A 14,190-nucleotide genomic window follows, 5' to 3' on the forward strand; every position below is an offset into this window, starting at 1 on the left:
CAGACATGGCAAGGGCTCTTTGGTGTGAGGTGTTGGAAGCTGTGGTGTTGCCTTGTCCTGCAGACAGGGAAGGAGCAGAGTTCAAGAGGAACTGGCAAGGAACGCGTTGTGTCACTTCTCTTCTGGTGTAGGTCCTGCAGCTGTGGCCCAAATAAGGACAGGCCTGTCACTGCTTTGGTTTGTGTTAGTGCTGGTTGTGCTGATCCACAGGAGAGCAGCCACCAGCTCTCAGGTGCCTCCTGCTTTCCCTGCAGCTGCAGTGCTGGTGGGGAGCTGAGAAATGACCACTGGGTTGAGCTTGTGTCTGTTTTTGCAAGCATTGGCTCTGGACAGTGTATGGCCTTTTACATACCTGGCCTTTGCAGTTCACTTTTGCATGGTGAGATGACAAGGGTTGGTGGGGTTCAGCTGCAGATACACTGGCTGTCACAGTGCATATTGTCTTGCTGTCACATTTATTTATTTTCTGGAAACACCTGTGGGGCTGGAATACCGGTAGGAGGGCAAGAAGATGATATCTGGCCTAGGTCCCTTATGGGGTTATGCTTGGATTTCCAGCACATCCATCATGCTGCTGGGAATACCAGGTGCTTTCAGTGCATTTTGTGTGAGAGAGGAATAAGATGCCACCAAAACCTGGGACACCACTTGTTCTGAACAAATAGGTGTCAGGGAGGTTCATTCTGAGGGATGCTAGTCACCTCATGGCAACAGAGCACAGCAGTGTGTCTGTTCCTGTACCTCAGGGTTGAATTACACATCTTTGTTTCTCAGAGGGATGAAGTAATGGTTCAAGCTCTAGGACAAAGTTTATTGATTTCCATCCTTGGTCTGAGACAAGCTTCCTTCTGGCTTTAGGCAAATTGTGCGTTTTGAATTTTAAATTAGCAAATGCTTCCTCACTTTTAGTGATCATGCCTGATGCTCTACATAAGTGGGAGCAACCTAAAGAATATAGGGTGTGCTGCTGCTCTTGTTCAGACCACAAGTTGGGAACCCAAGCTTTTCAAGCAGGAGGATTTGCTCCCTGCTGCATTCGTTATGGAACCCCTCTTTGCCTTAAGGTGGGTATGCTGGTGTACATCTGGCTTTCCATTTTTCCAGGTTCCCTTCCAAGCAAATTCCTAATCAAGCTTTTTAATTCAGTAGCAAGAAGTGGACCTTTAATCTGTGGAGGAAGGAGCTGGCAGGTGCAGCCCACTTTGATGTGGTGGCAGGGGGGAAAGTGCTGATGGACAGTGGGAATGTGAAGCTGTGGTGTTACTACAGGGGATTGCAGCCACCAGCAGACTATGTGTGGATCAGAGTTCTGGTAGGGAGACCCCTGGGAGTCAGGAGGAGATGCCCAGGACCTGATGGGAATAGCAGATTGTTGGGCTTTGCAAGCTTCTGTTGCTGCTCTTCTGTAATATAGAAAGGCCGTGACTATTTAACATGCTTCTGAGCAGGAACATTGTGTCTTGGGACTGTGTGGAAGACTTAGGGAGGAAACAGGCGTGCAAGGAGAAATTCCAAGATACCCCTTGAGCTTAAGCATGAGAAAATTTGGATTAGGGTGAGTAGTGGGAAAGGTTTAAACTGTGGTTTGGGTGAAATGGGCTGGGAGTCTCTGGTAGGGCAACTCCTGTCATCTTTTTACTGTCTGAGGTGGCCTTCTAATCACTGCCTCAGACCAGAGCTTTCTTCATTCCCCTTTAAAGCATCTGAAATGTGGCAGCCTTGAATGTGTGCTGTAAAACACAATGTTTTCGGAGCACATCAGATCCAAAGGGCTTTGCAAGTGCTAATCTTGGAAAACATCCTCATTAATGGTAACCTAACATCAGAAAGACAGCAAGAGCTTTATGGGCTTTCTTTCTAACATTTGCTTGGGCCACCCAGTGAACAGTGTATTGATTTGCATCCACCCTTTGTATGGTGGGGTCCCAGTTGCTTTCTTGTATGTTCTGGAACTGGAGAAGACACAAAACAACCTACTGAGCAGATTACTTTAGCTGAACAAACCTCTCTGAGTGAAACTGGCCTAAAATATCAACGTACTGGAGGATAAGCTCTTTATGATCTCTTCTGGTTTACTGGAAGATGATTATATGCAAGGAAAACTACAGCAGAATTCTTGTGTATTGGGAGGGCAGAGTTAAAATAACCAGTGCATTGATAGCTAAGAAAACTGTTTCTTGTGAAGTGCACAGACAGGGCTGCCTCTTTGGCATGTTTCCTCTGAGCGTGGGAAGAGTGTGTTTGTGTGCGTGTGTGTACAGATGTCTGCATGTGGAGGTGGGAATAAAGTTGCTGACTTGTTGCTGACATGGGATTCTTTTCTCTCCAGCACTTCTTTGTACATGTCACTGCAATGTTCTGCATGGACTCTCAACAGCATTGTCTAATCAGCCTTTTTTATTTCCTCCTCCTCTCTCCCACTCCCCCAGTCGGCATATGCCGTGTCGGTGCTCAAGGAGTGTGCTAAACTGCGACCTACAGATCCCACCGTTCCTCTGCTGGCTGCCAAGGTCTGCATTGGGTCACTGCACTGGGTAAGCAAGCTGATGCAATTCCTATTATGTAACGGATTAGGTCCTGCAGTCACAGTGCCACAGTGTAGTTGCAGCGGGGAGAAAGGGAATCCCTGCTAAAATCGTACACACATGTGTGCCCTTTAAAAAAAATGAAAATCCCTGCAAGAAATTTTGTAGTGAGTCATTAAAATGTATTTTACTGGCACATTGAAGAAAGGAGGTGGGGAGAAAGCCATAACAGCCATTCTGAGGACTGCTGCTTCAACTGTGTGTCACATTGAATCAGCCACTCTTGTAGCCCCTGCAGGACACAAGTTCATAGTTATAAGTGGACTGTTAGATAGTTCAGGTCTGCTGGACAACTCAGTCCTTTGTTCTTGAAGTTGCTGTGTCAATGTTTTGTGTTCTGGATGTGTTAATGTATGCCCCAGAAGCAGAGTGGGAGTGGAAGTTGTGCCCATGAAATTCTGATTATCCAAAGGAGCAGAAACATCTGTCATTCTTTCTCTACTTGGTTTAATTAACTGAATGGCAGCCTGCTGTCCTCACCTGTCCTCACCACGAGGTGTCCCTGCAGTCAGTGAAGGATTACAATTGCTGAACAGAAGTAAAACAAGATGCAAGAAAACATGAAAGAAAATACCAGAATAATCTGCACAGATCTTGGAGAAAAGTTGTAGAAGCCAATTTGCTGTTGTTTTGTTCCCTTACCCTGCCTCCCCACCTTCTACATCCCTGATGAAAGCTGCTGTTGAGCTAAACTTGAGGTGTATCAGTTTACACCACCATCAGTTTTTGAATGAACTACACTGTTCAAACTATAATGGTTAAGCTTATATGTGAGTCAGAAAAAGCTGGGCAGCATCTTTTTCTAGGAAAAATCTTCAAGTCTGAGGACCTTCAGAGAATCCTTGCTGAACTGCCCAACCTACTTCTGCTCTACATTTGGAGCAATTTAACTCTTGTACCCACCACTCAGTCTCTCAATTTTGAAGGCTGAAAGTCATTCAGTGATATATAAAAAGATTCACAGTGAATGTTATTTTTTAATAAAGTAAATAAGGGTTTTTTTATTCTCAGAGGTGTTGAAACAGTGTGAAAGTGAGGCATTACAGCTGTATTGAATGCTGTTCTTAGTATGTCTGATGAAGATTTCAATGCACAGCTAGCATATAAAAATACCTCGTTACTTTGAAAAGACAGTGAGGCACTAATTCAATTCCAGCTTGGGCAATCCAGTATGTCCAGACTTCTCATACATGACAGAGCTGATAAAACGACTGGCTAACCCTAAAAAGTAGCAAAGGCAAGGGAAGAAGGGAACATGAGCTGGTTTTGATTATTTCAAAGCAAGAGGGTTTTTTTTCTTCAATGTACTGCTTTTTTATTGTGTGAAATGCTTTTCAGTGTTATTCAAATAGACCCTGGCTCAAAACTGGGGGTATTATGAAATAAAATCACGATTTCACAAGAGGGCAATTTTAGTGCAGTTATCTAGAGCACAGCCTTATGAACTAAAACCAAATTAAAAATATTCCCTCTCCCATTCCTTTCAGTCAGTGGCCTATGCTTTACCCTCATAACAAACTTGATGATGGTATAGAAGGGTTTTAATTAAGGGGAGTCTGAGGGAAATCAGATCATCTTTTAAAAGAACTGAAATGATAGGTTCCCACATCTCTTAGTCAAAGGGGTGCTTTTGATATTACTGCCAGACTCCTGTGCCTAATAAAGACCTTCCTGCTTAGCAGAGCTGTTTTTCTAAATGTCATCCTTACAGTAATTATTTGCATTTAAATTACATGGCAATCAAATCAGAATTGAATAATTTAAACTGGAAGTTAACAGGCTGATCAATGCCAGTATAAATAGAAAGGAAGATAGACATGGGACAGGAACAGTCTAATGGACAAATATTAGCAGTTACAAATATTCAAATACATCTTCTTTTTCAGAACATATAAAATATGATTAATTTTTCAATTAGGAAATATATCTGTGTACTTGATTGCTGGCTAGGCAGGAAAAGGGTGAAATCAGATCACCATTTATCCGAATGAAACAGCTAATTTATATCCTGCATCTGTCTACTGTGTGGTGCAGTATTGTAGCCAGTTTGTTTATAGCCCATGGGCAAGCAGTACTTTAGTCTTCTTTCAGCTACTAGCAATTAAAAAAAACAACCCAAAATACAACATTTATGCAGATGGATAATTACAGAATGTCATGAGAAGCACAGAACAGTTTCTTTCATGATTAATCTAGTGATCACTGAAGTCATTTTGCTGGCTTTGTACATGGTGTCTCAGCACACTTTAAGAGCAGGGAAAACAGAAAATTAATTGAAATATATTATAATGATTTACAACATTGAGGATGCTCTGGTCACATCTATGAAATAATCTCTCAGTGCAGAACAAATCAAAGTGAAAATGTGGATGCATTCATACAGTGCCATGCAAATCAATATGTAGCAGAGCCTGATGCAGAAAAGAGCTGAGCCTCCCCCAGCTTCTGTTGTGGCAGTATGACTAGATCATTAACTGATCTAAGTTGGCAGTACTCTGCTGGCATGTTAGGGGTACCCTGCTGGCTTACATCAGATGATCTGCCCCATCAACTGCTAGCTTCTTGGATTGGGCCTGCAGTAAGCAACTGAGTGGCATAAGCACTGTTTTGGCTCCCTTTTTCAGAATTAGAGGTAATCAAAAAAATCCACTGTAAACAATAAATCAGTACTTCGTTAATTCTAAAGCTTAAGCCAGTAGACTTGGAGGACCAGAAAAGCTTCAAAATGAATGCACGTATGTAAACCACATTTGTATGGTCAGGATGCAGTCAAACCTGTCCAGCAAAGTTGGAACTTCTGTATCTAACCTATTACACAGGTGTTTTAAATGTTTTTGTAGTAGGCTCAGAATTACTTTTGAGGTAACATGCTGCTAATCCTTCCAGCTTGCTGGGGTTTCAGCACAGCAGTTTGCTGGACTTGCACATGGATGATTCTATCAAGCAAACACAAAGCCCATTTGTGTTTAGCCAGCTGTCTTTTAGCTTTCCAGAATGCACTGTGAAGTCTTTGACTATTGTAGGTCAGAGTATTGTTTTAAATTTCCATAGAAGAGTTGAGATAGCTTGCACTGGAACATGTCCATACTGAGGTTGCTTTGCCTTGCTCCCCTATAAATTCAGAGTTCTGCTCACTAAAAGGCTTTCTGCAATTTCCTCTTTCACTCAGCCTTCTCTGGCATGGTCTCAGCTGAATGCTCACTTGCCTATTTTGGCAATGACTTTGAGTTGCAGTATGAGTTGTTGTTTTTAATATTTTAATAGTACAGTTCTGTTAATTTCACTACTAATCTAGGTTCTCCAGGATGCTGTTATGGCAGGTATTGTTAAAATACTAAAAATGGAACTTCTTCCTAGAGACAAGCATTAAATACTGAATTTCTCCATTTTTGGGAGCCACATTTGAGGTGTTTAGGGTTACCCTGGTGCTTTCTTTTGCCTTTTACTCAATTGATATCAATGGAGGCATGTTGAAAATAGAGCAAAATGGACTGTAGTCCTAGGATAGGCTTGACTCCTCTAGAACTCTGCTGTGACAAAAAGCAGGAAGACATGAGGCCACGTCTATCATTTTAATTGCTCCACAGTTGACATAATAGCAATAGTGGTGGTGTGCTAAACTTGTGTAGCATCAAATGATGCCTGTATTATCAGCTAATACAAGCTTTTCAAAGGACTTTGTCCCATGGCAAAAGCTGCAGTACAGGATGGTGCTGTACCTCATATTTCCCTCATTTCTTTGAACTAGTGTGCACAGCCAAGTGCTCTACTGCAGCACTTTGCTGGGAAGGCAGAGATCATGCCATCAGTCAGGGAAAGGGAGAAGAAGTGGTGTTGGGCCAGGGCAGACTGCGCATGGAGTCATAAAAACTGAGTGGGACATGCCATGAGGTCAGGACATCATGGTGTGTGTGTGTCAGGGGGGTTGGCAGGATGTAGATTTAGAGCTGCATACGCCTGAGGTAACAGCTTACCATCCATTACTTTCACAGAGCACTTAATCAGAGGGTGCTTCTCTCCCCTTCTGTCTGTTGTTGACCCTGCCACTATAGATAATAAATGCTATGCATGTGCTGGTACTCAGTCACTTAGGAGCCCTGGAGTCACCTGGAAATGCTTAGGTCATAGTGCAATATGAATAATATTAAAAGATGAAATCTAGTCCCATCACTGGAGTTACTCTGCCTGCTGACAGACATCTGAGAGGATCAGCATCACCAGAGTGAGAGGCTGCTGAGAAAGCGGGGAAGGGCAAGGAGCTGCTAAGTATTTCTTCTGTCTTTTAAAAGACATTCTTGATTACATCACCACTGCTGTTCTGGGGCAATCCCATGGGTTTTAGACATTGAAAATGACCAATAATTTTGTCTTCAATACATTGCCTTTGTGAACAAACCACTTTAGCTACAGTGGAGGAAAGGCCTGAGTATTCCTAAGTGCTGGGGCTGAGTTTACACAGACTAAATTGGTGGGCTTAACAATGGTGATACAGAGAGCAAATGCTGACTAGACCAGCAATAGAAAGCACAGGATTTTTTTTTCTGACATACATAACATGATTGGCTTTGTGTGCTGTAAACAGCTGTGGGACAAAACCTTTTCATTAGACTATGCCTTATGGAGCACTTTCTTCCTATGCATTTTCCTTCTTTTCTTTCTCATTTCACTATATTTATATTCTTCTCTTTGAATTAGTCTCTATAGCTACAACCCAGTGGAATTAAAATGCTAAGAGGTCAATTTAACTAGTTAACATCATGTGTAATTCTGTATACATACCCATTCTGTAGGATTTTGATCTGTTAAGTGCTTGGGTATTGTTCAGTGTCATGGGTGTCCAAATTCACCTGCTTCATTAAACTTGTCTGCTGTCCTCAGTCCAGTGTCATTTGATGCATTCCCTACCTCTTCCTTAGTGTGCTCCTCCTTTTTGGCACATTAAAATGCTGTTTTCATCCTGCTGTACATCACTGATTTGTTTGTCCTTAGTTACTCTAAATGTGTGCTGGTGAGAAGTGCAATTTTTCCTTAGTCCTGCAAGCTGTTGATTCAGTGGGGTAGGGCTTGAGCTTTTCTAAAAACAATCTGGGTGGCAGTTGGACACCAGCTGGGTGGCATTAGGCCAGGGGACAGCACCTGCTGTTCTCCACTCCCTTGTCAGTATGCTTCCAGGCTTGGCTTGAGCACACACCAAAACCTGTGGCCAAATAACAGTGGTGGCTGGAACAGCCACTCTCTGTACCAGGGGAAACATCCCTCGGGGTAGCACAGCTAGCAACTGTTCTTTTTCTTTCAAATATGAAGGAGGAAGTGAAAGGGGAAAAAAAGCCCAACCAGCCCCAGAGCATTACCATCTCATTGGTGTCAGTTCACAGTTTGGCAGCCTGTCTCTCTCCAGGTGCCAGGTGTTTGCTTTCTGGTGTGATAGAGGGGTTGCTTAGCTAGTGGTTCCAGGTGCCTCCTGACACTTTATATAGCTGGAGTTTAAAATGCAGAAAGTTCTTAGGTGTTTTTCCCCCATGTTGTCTTTCTTCCATGCAAGTTTTGGAGGCAGGGAGCTTCTCCCTGCAGCCTGGAATTCTGCCTTTCTCTCCACCAGCTTTTCAGTGCAAAGTATGTAGAAAAGTGTTAGAACAGTAAGGACCAGATTGGAGGGAGGGCTTTGAGACTTCGTTTTTTGTTGCTTCTAAGAGAATAACATGGTAGGCCTTCCCTCCTCCCTTTCTCATCTCCACAGTACAGACTGAAGGCACCCCGTATCTGTAAGGACCCCCCCAGACACAGCTTTACTGGCAGATCACAGCTCAGGCTCACTGGGTGCATGGAGAGGTAGCTTTTATCCAGACTGCAGTCTGGTGGTCCTTGCAGTTTAGCTGGTTACCCCAAATGTGTCCCAAGGGGGTTGTTCCTGTTTCAGGTAGTACTTTCCAGATTCACAGTTGACGAGGCCATCTGCAAGATTGATGCACTGGAGAGTTGAAACATCACAGTGGCTGATGTGAGTGAAAGGTTTGGTTTTTCACACTTGCCCAGAATGACTGAAGAGTAGGAGAATGGGAGAAGAGGGGGCAGATGGCTGCCACAGCAGGGCTGGCAGGGAGAAGTGTCTGAGTGCTGTAAGAAGGAAAAGTAAATGTTCTCATAAACAGAACCAGCTGTGCTGGAGTTTGTGAGGCCACTTATTTTCAAAGCAGACTTCAGCTGACCCAGGTTTGCATTCATAAGAATCTTTGTGGCTGGTCAAAGTGCCATTGGTGTTTAGTGTGAATAAATGTTCACAAGAATGTGCTAGAAGTGCTGTTTCAGCCACTCTGAAAAGTTATGGTTTTAATTATTCATTCATTAGATTAATCTGATACTGACAGGTGGCCCTGGGTAACTGGCAGGCAGGAAGGCTGAATGGTGCACTACTGATTTGTGCAGTATAGGTATTTCCAGTCAGAAACTGGAATTACCATCAGGTGACCATTCAGAGAAACAATGGAACAAAATCTCTCCAATTTTCCATGGCTTCATTTCAACTTCAAACTTTTCATTCATTTTTTCCATACACTCTACCCCTTCTCTTGTTCACTAGTCATTTGAATACCTTGTAGAGCTCTTTTCTTCACCTAATGGACACTTCTTGGATGAAAGAGTGTGTGGGGAGAAGAGGAGAAACAATAAAGAAAGAGAGTGAGAATATAGCTGTTTATGGTGGCAAAGAGGTGCATAATGAATTTTCAAGCTGCAGAGATTTCATGTCTTACGTAAAAGTTTCTGAGAGATGAAGAATTCAGTTATAATATGGGAGGGGTTTTTGTTGTTCATTTGTGGGTTTTGTTTTTTTGGTTTTTTTCTATGTGGGAAGTCATGGCCCACTTCTTCATTGTCCTAGGCTCTGGTCCAGGACACATTTCAGTATGTGGCAGGGAAGCTGCTAGGGCTACTGACAGGTTAAGAAATCTGAAATAAATCTCAGTCTTCCTGATGTGATCAGAGTTTAAGGGTTCTATCTCAACATTGCTGAAGTAGGTGGGACTATTCCCAGTGGTTTTGGTAAGCTTAGGATTGCACCCTCAAAGACAGGCCTTGCACAAGTTTAGTTGGTGAGTTCCAATATTCCTCAAGAGGTGTTCCTGTGTCAGTTAGTGGCTTCCACAGTCACAGCTGATGGGGCAATGAGGAGTACTAATGCTTTCAGGAAAGCATTTGATGGCAGCATATGTGTTGGTTGTTGGACTGACTGATCTGAGGTTTCAGAAATTGGGGAATAATTGGTCTACATCTAGTTTGAATCCTGTGGCCTCAGGGAGTTGCACCAGTGGGAAGAAATTCAAGTGGTGGAGATTTGCTTCTTCACTTGCAGTTTTCAGCCTTTCTTCAGGTTTATGTTAAAAGTAATTTTCTTCTAATGTTTGATATCATCTAATAAATCCAGGTGGTTTGTTTATGAAGCCATTAGTTAATGTTGTCACCTGAATGTTTTCAAGTGATGGGATTAGGAGGCTCATTGACAGGATGCTACATCAAGTCAAGTAGATTTTGTTCATAGGTAGTGTATTAACAGATCACTGCAGAAGGCAAATTTCTTGTCTGATGGTGCATTTTAATTCCATGTTGTTATGAGTGAGTCATTTTAGATGTTGAGGAGCCATGAGGTGCTGAAGTCTGACAATGCTGAGTATAAAGAGGGCACACATCCACAGTACTTGTGTCTAAACTAGGTGGATTTCCAACAAAAAAAGTACTTCCTCAAAATTAAACAACCCCATCCCATAAAGTCAGTTGTGATGTAATTAAAGTTTCCAAAGGGAGGATTTGTCAGATAGTGTAATGGTGTCTGCTTCTTGATTAGGGATGACTCTGATTATGGGTGACAGGATCTGCATGCTGTCTTGTACAGAAATGAAATCTTCCTGTAGGCTCTATCTTTCAGGCATTACTTACAAGTTTTGCCAGTGTCTCTCCAACCTACACCTTTCAATGTATATACAGTGTACAGGTCTTTGTCTTTTCTACTTAAAATGGGTGAGTGATATTAATAAGAGTTTAAAGTTAGAAATGAGAAACACTCCATTCTGTAATAATATTTAACTTATTCTTTTTATTTGAAATTGCCAGTAGCTTGGATTTTACAGATGCTGATAGAAATGTGTTGAAAGGAAGGCTGTGGAGAGCAGTCTGTGATGTGGTGGAAGAGACCAGCTTACATTTTTCATCACTTTGGAGGCTGATCCTGAGAGATTGTGACTGCTCTCTCCTCCAATCTCTCTCTATAATATAAAATGCATTTTCAAGGAAATTGTGTCTTTACAAAAGATGCAGAAAGTGGTTAGTGCAGCCAGAGCTGCCAAGGTAGTGTGTTAGTTCAGATTAAAATTTGTGTTCTGAAATTTCTGCGTCCTTTTGGCAACAGAATTTCAAGCAGCAACTGAGAGCTTTCAGTGATGTTAGTGGTTTCTTGTTTTATTCTAATGTTTGAAAAGACAGTAAAATTTGTTAAGGTTTAAAAAAATCAGACAGCAAAACTGAATGGTTTTCTTTTGAAGGAAGAAACCTTTTAGACCTTTCAATGCCCTACTAGGATATCATATATGTAGTCCAGCTGATCCAGTGTTTGCATTTTAGGCTGCATGATTGAAGTGTGCCTGAAGGAAGCTATAAAATAAGATCATGTCTCTGATTATTCTTAAACATCTGGAAAGAGTTTGGGGTGCAAACCCCAAACTTTTCTTAAAACTGTGCATGTGCACCAAGGTCTGCTCATCTGACCTTCTACATTCTCCTTTTTATGAGTGTTCACTGGGATCACTGAAAGCCCTTGTGTGAATGGCTCACAGATCACTTGCAGGTAAGGCTAATGGTGAATTTTATTGGAGCAAATATAGAGGAAATGCCTATAAGTCTCAACCTACCTCTTTTGCAGCTGGAAGAAGGAGAACACTTTGCTAAAATGGTGATAGACCTGGGTGAGGATGCTGGAGAGTCCCTGGCAAAGGGTTACCTGGCACTGGGCCTGACATACAGTCTTCAGGCTACTGATGGTGAGTTACTTCTTTGTTAAGTGTGTTACATGGAGAGCATTTGCTCCAAGTCTTCAGTGCAAGCAACTGGAATTTATTAGAAAAATCTGCCTTCAGTGCTGACTAGACATTGAAAAGCAATCAGATCACAAGATAAATGGGAATTGTTCACATGCTCAGAGAGCTTCTTCTGTGGTAATAAAAGTAAAGTTATTAGGTAAAGGGAAAAATGCAGGTCATTACTTAGGGGGTGATTATCTGAGTGTAGCTGACAATGCTTGGTGTGTTTTACTTGAATATTTGTAATACATTTTTTTCACTTAATTTACACAACAAAAAGTCAAACTTTCCATCTGTTTTCATATTTTTGTCACCCACTCATAAATCATAAAGAAATACAATCCAAGAACTGGAGTCAGAAATGCCTCACTTCAGTTCCTGGCATGATACTGATTCCCCACAGAGATTCAACCTCTCTGTGATGTAGTTTCTTTTACTTAGAAGTAAACAAGATAAAAATATCTACCTCACTGGTACATGTGGATGTTGACTAGAAACAGACCACTGAATGTAAGAAGTATTTTATTTTAATGCTGCTTACTTGGATCTTAAATGAATGGACAAGGTGCTCCTGCAGATTTGGTGCTTTGTAGTTAGAAGGGCTTGAAGTGTTTGGGAAAGTTCTAGCTCTGACCTTCATCAAGCTCACAGGTGGGAACAGTCTTTGTTTATTCTGTGACTTCTAACATGGGTAGAAGATATGTTCTAACACATTTTCTTTGAATAATGGCTGAGCTGGTTTGTTTCCTAATGATTTTGGCAGTCGTGCCCTCATGCAAGCAATGGCTTTTCTCTCATAGAGGTTCCAGAGAAACAAACTAACTTCTTCAAAGTTGATTCAGCAAAGAAGCCTGAATCAAAGCTAAAATTACTCTATCATGCTATCATGGAATATGCAAGCCTTGCAACTTACACCAGAATTCTGCAAGGCATGTGTCTGAGAAAGTGTTCTTGTGCTCCTCAGTAGCACAAGCTGGTGTAGTTTTTCAGCCAGCCATATCTGATCAGATGTTCTGAGAACTGCTTTTCATCATGGAGGCTTACAGGCACTGCAGCTTTCTCCAGTTCTCCATTTCTCTGCCTCAGAGTAGTTCTCCCTAGAAAGTTCATGTGAAAAAGTATGTCCTTCCTAGCCTGAACTTTGTCTTACATATATATTTTAAGTCCACTAGGAATAGAGTTCTACTTAACAGCCTGGTTTTTAAGGCATTTTGCCTAGATGTCGTTTAAACTGTTGTAAAGCTATACACGATCCCGTAGACTATTTTCAGGGATAGAAGGTTTTCTATGTCAGCCCCTTATGATCTCTTTGTAAACTTCAGTATGAAAAGAAGGTGGTTTCTAAAGAATGGAGAGGCATGTTCTGTACTCTAGCTCTAAAAATATTTTGGCGCAGCAAAATATGAGTTGGAAACTTTTTCTGGAAACCTCCTGAGTTTTCAAGAGACTAGTTCAATATTGTGTCCTTTTTAATGTAAAACAAACAGTCTTCACAACAGCTGCCTTGGATTATTTTCAGATTAGCCTCTCATTTATGTTTTGAAACAGTGGAATATATCTGCCTTCTCACTGTATCTCTAGCCCTTAAGACAACAGGACAAGTCACTCAGTTATTGAAGGGAAGTAGGAAGAGTATATTTCCATTTTGCAGATTATGTTTTAATAAAATGGATTAAGTCCTTCAAAAGCATACATATGATGGTCATGAATATGGAACTGTGTTTCACTAGAAAATGTCAAATTTGCACTAGCAAGACATTTTTCATTAGCATTGTTAAAAAAATAGCATATGACAGTGAGGAAGCAAAGCAAGAACATGCTGAAAGACAGCAGTTCTGTGATGTAATCCTGTCTCATGTTGTCAATCTTGTTTATCATTGTATTTAAACCAGTTCTTACTGACATATGCAGACAAGTCAAACATCTATGTGTGTGTATATATGAGATTCCTGTAACTTTCTAGTTGAGATGACTTTCAGTCAATCAGTATTTTCAATAGTAGCTAAGTGTTTCAGAGACATTTGACCAATTGCCTTCTAAACCTTTCAGCCTTCCATCCAAGTTAGACTTTCTTATTTAATATAACCTTCTAGTAATTATTTCTCCTCCTGTGTGACAAAGGCACTGAGGAGTTGTATTAAAGCCTTTTTTTTGTGATTTGCAAAAAGCTCCTGTAGGAAGTAAGATTTCCAGAAACTTATGCTGGAAAGCTTCCTTATTCTTAATGTTTAATTACATGTTTCTTGAAATAAGTCTCACTGAAGTAGCTGAATGTTGTGTCCTCAGAGGACATGATTGACACTTTTACACTTTTGCCTCAGTCTTAGAAGCCCAAGCCTCCTGTGCATAGTTCATGTTAATTTTCTGCAGATCACTTTCCAATGTCAGTTGTCAATGCCAGCAGCAAACCATTCCTCTTCTTCCCATACTTCCAGTTTTGACATAAGCTGTATTGTCAACTTTTCCTCCCCTTAGGTCTGGTGAAGAATTCACTGAAGACAGGGAAAGGTGACATGAATTTACCAAAGGCTGAAGAGGAA

The 14,190-nt window shown here is 41.4% G+C and overlaps 1 protein-coding gene across 1 annotated transcript in view; it reads left to right on the plus strand.

Moving 5' to 3' along the window:
• TTC7A (tetratricopeptide repeat domain 7A) overlaps positions 1 to 14,190 on the plus strand; it is a 171,475-nt gene that overhangs the window by 52,230 nt on the left and 105,055 nt on the right. Inside the window, exons 11-12 of the mRNA XM_066546525.1 lie at positions 2,430 to 2,534; positions 11,494 to 11,611. Of these exons, the coding sequence (XP_066402622.1) occupies positions 2,430 to 2,534; positions 11,494 to 11,611 (223 nt within the window). The remainder of the gene's footprint in view (positions 1 to 2,429; positions 2,535 to 11,493; positions 11,612 to 14,190) is intronic.

The sequence above is a fragment of the Molothrus aeneus genome, chromosome 3 (assembly GCF_037042795.1).
Source record: "Molothrus aeneus isolate 106 chromosome 3, BPBGC_Maene_1.0, whole genome shotgun sequence".
Taxonomy (NCBI): domain Eukaryota; kingdom Metazoa; phylum Chordata; class Aves; order Passeriformes; family Icteridae; genus Molothrus; species Molothrus aeneus.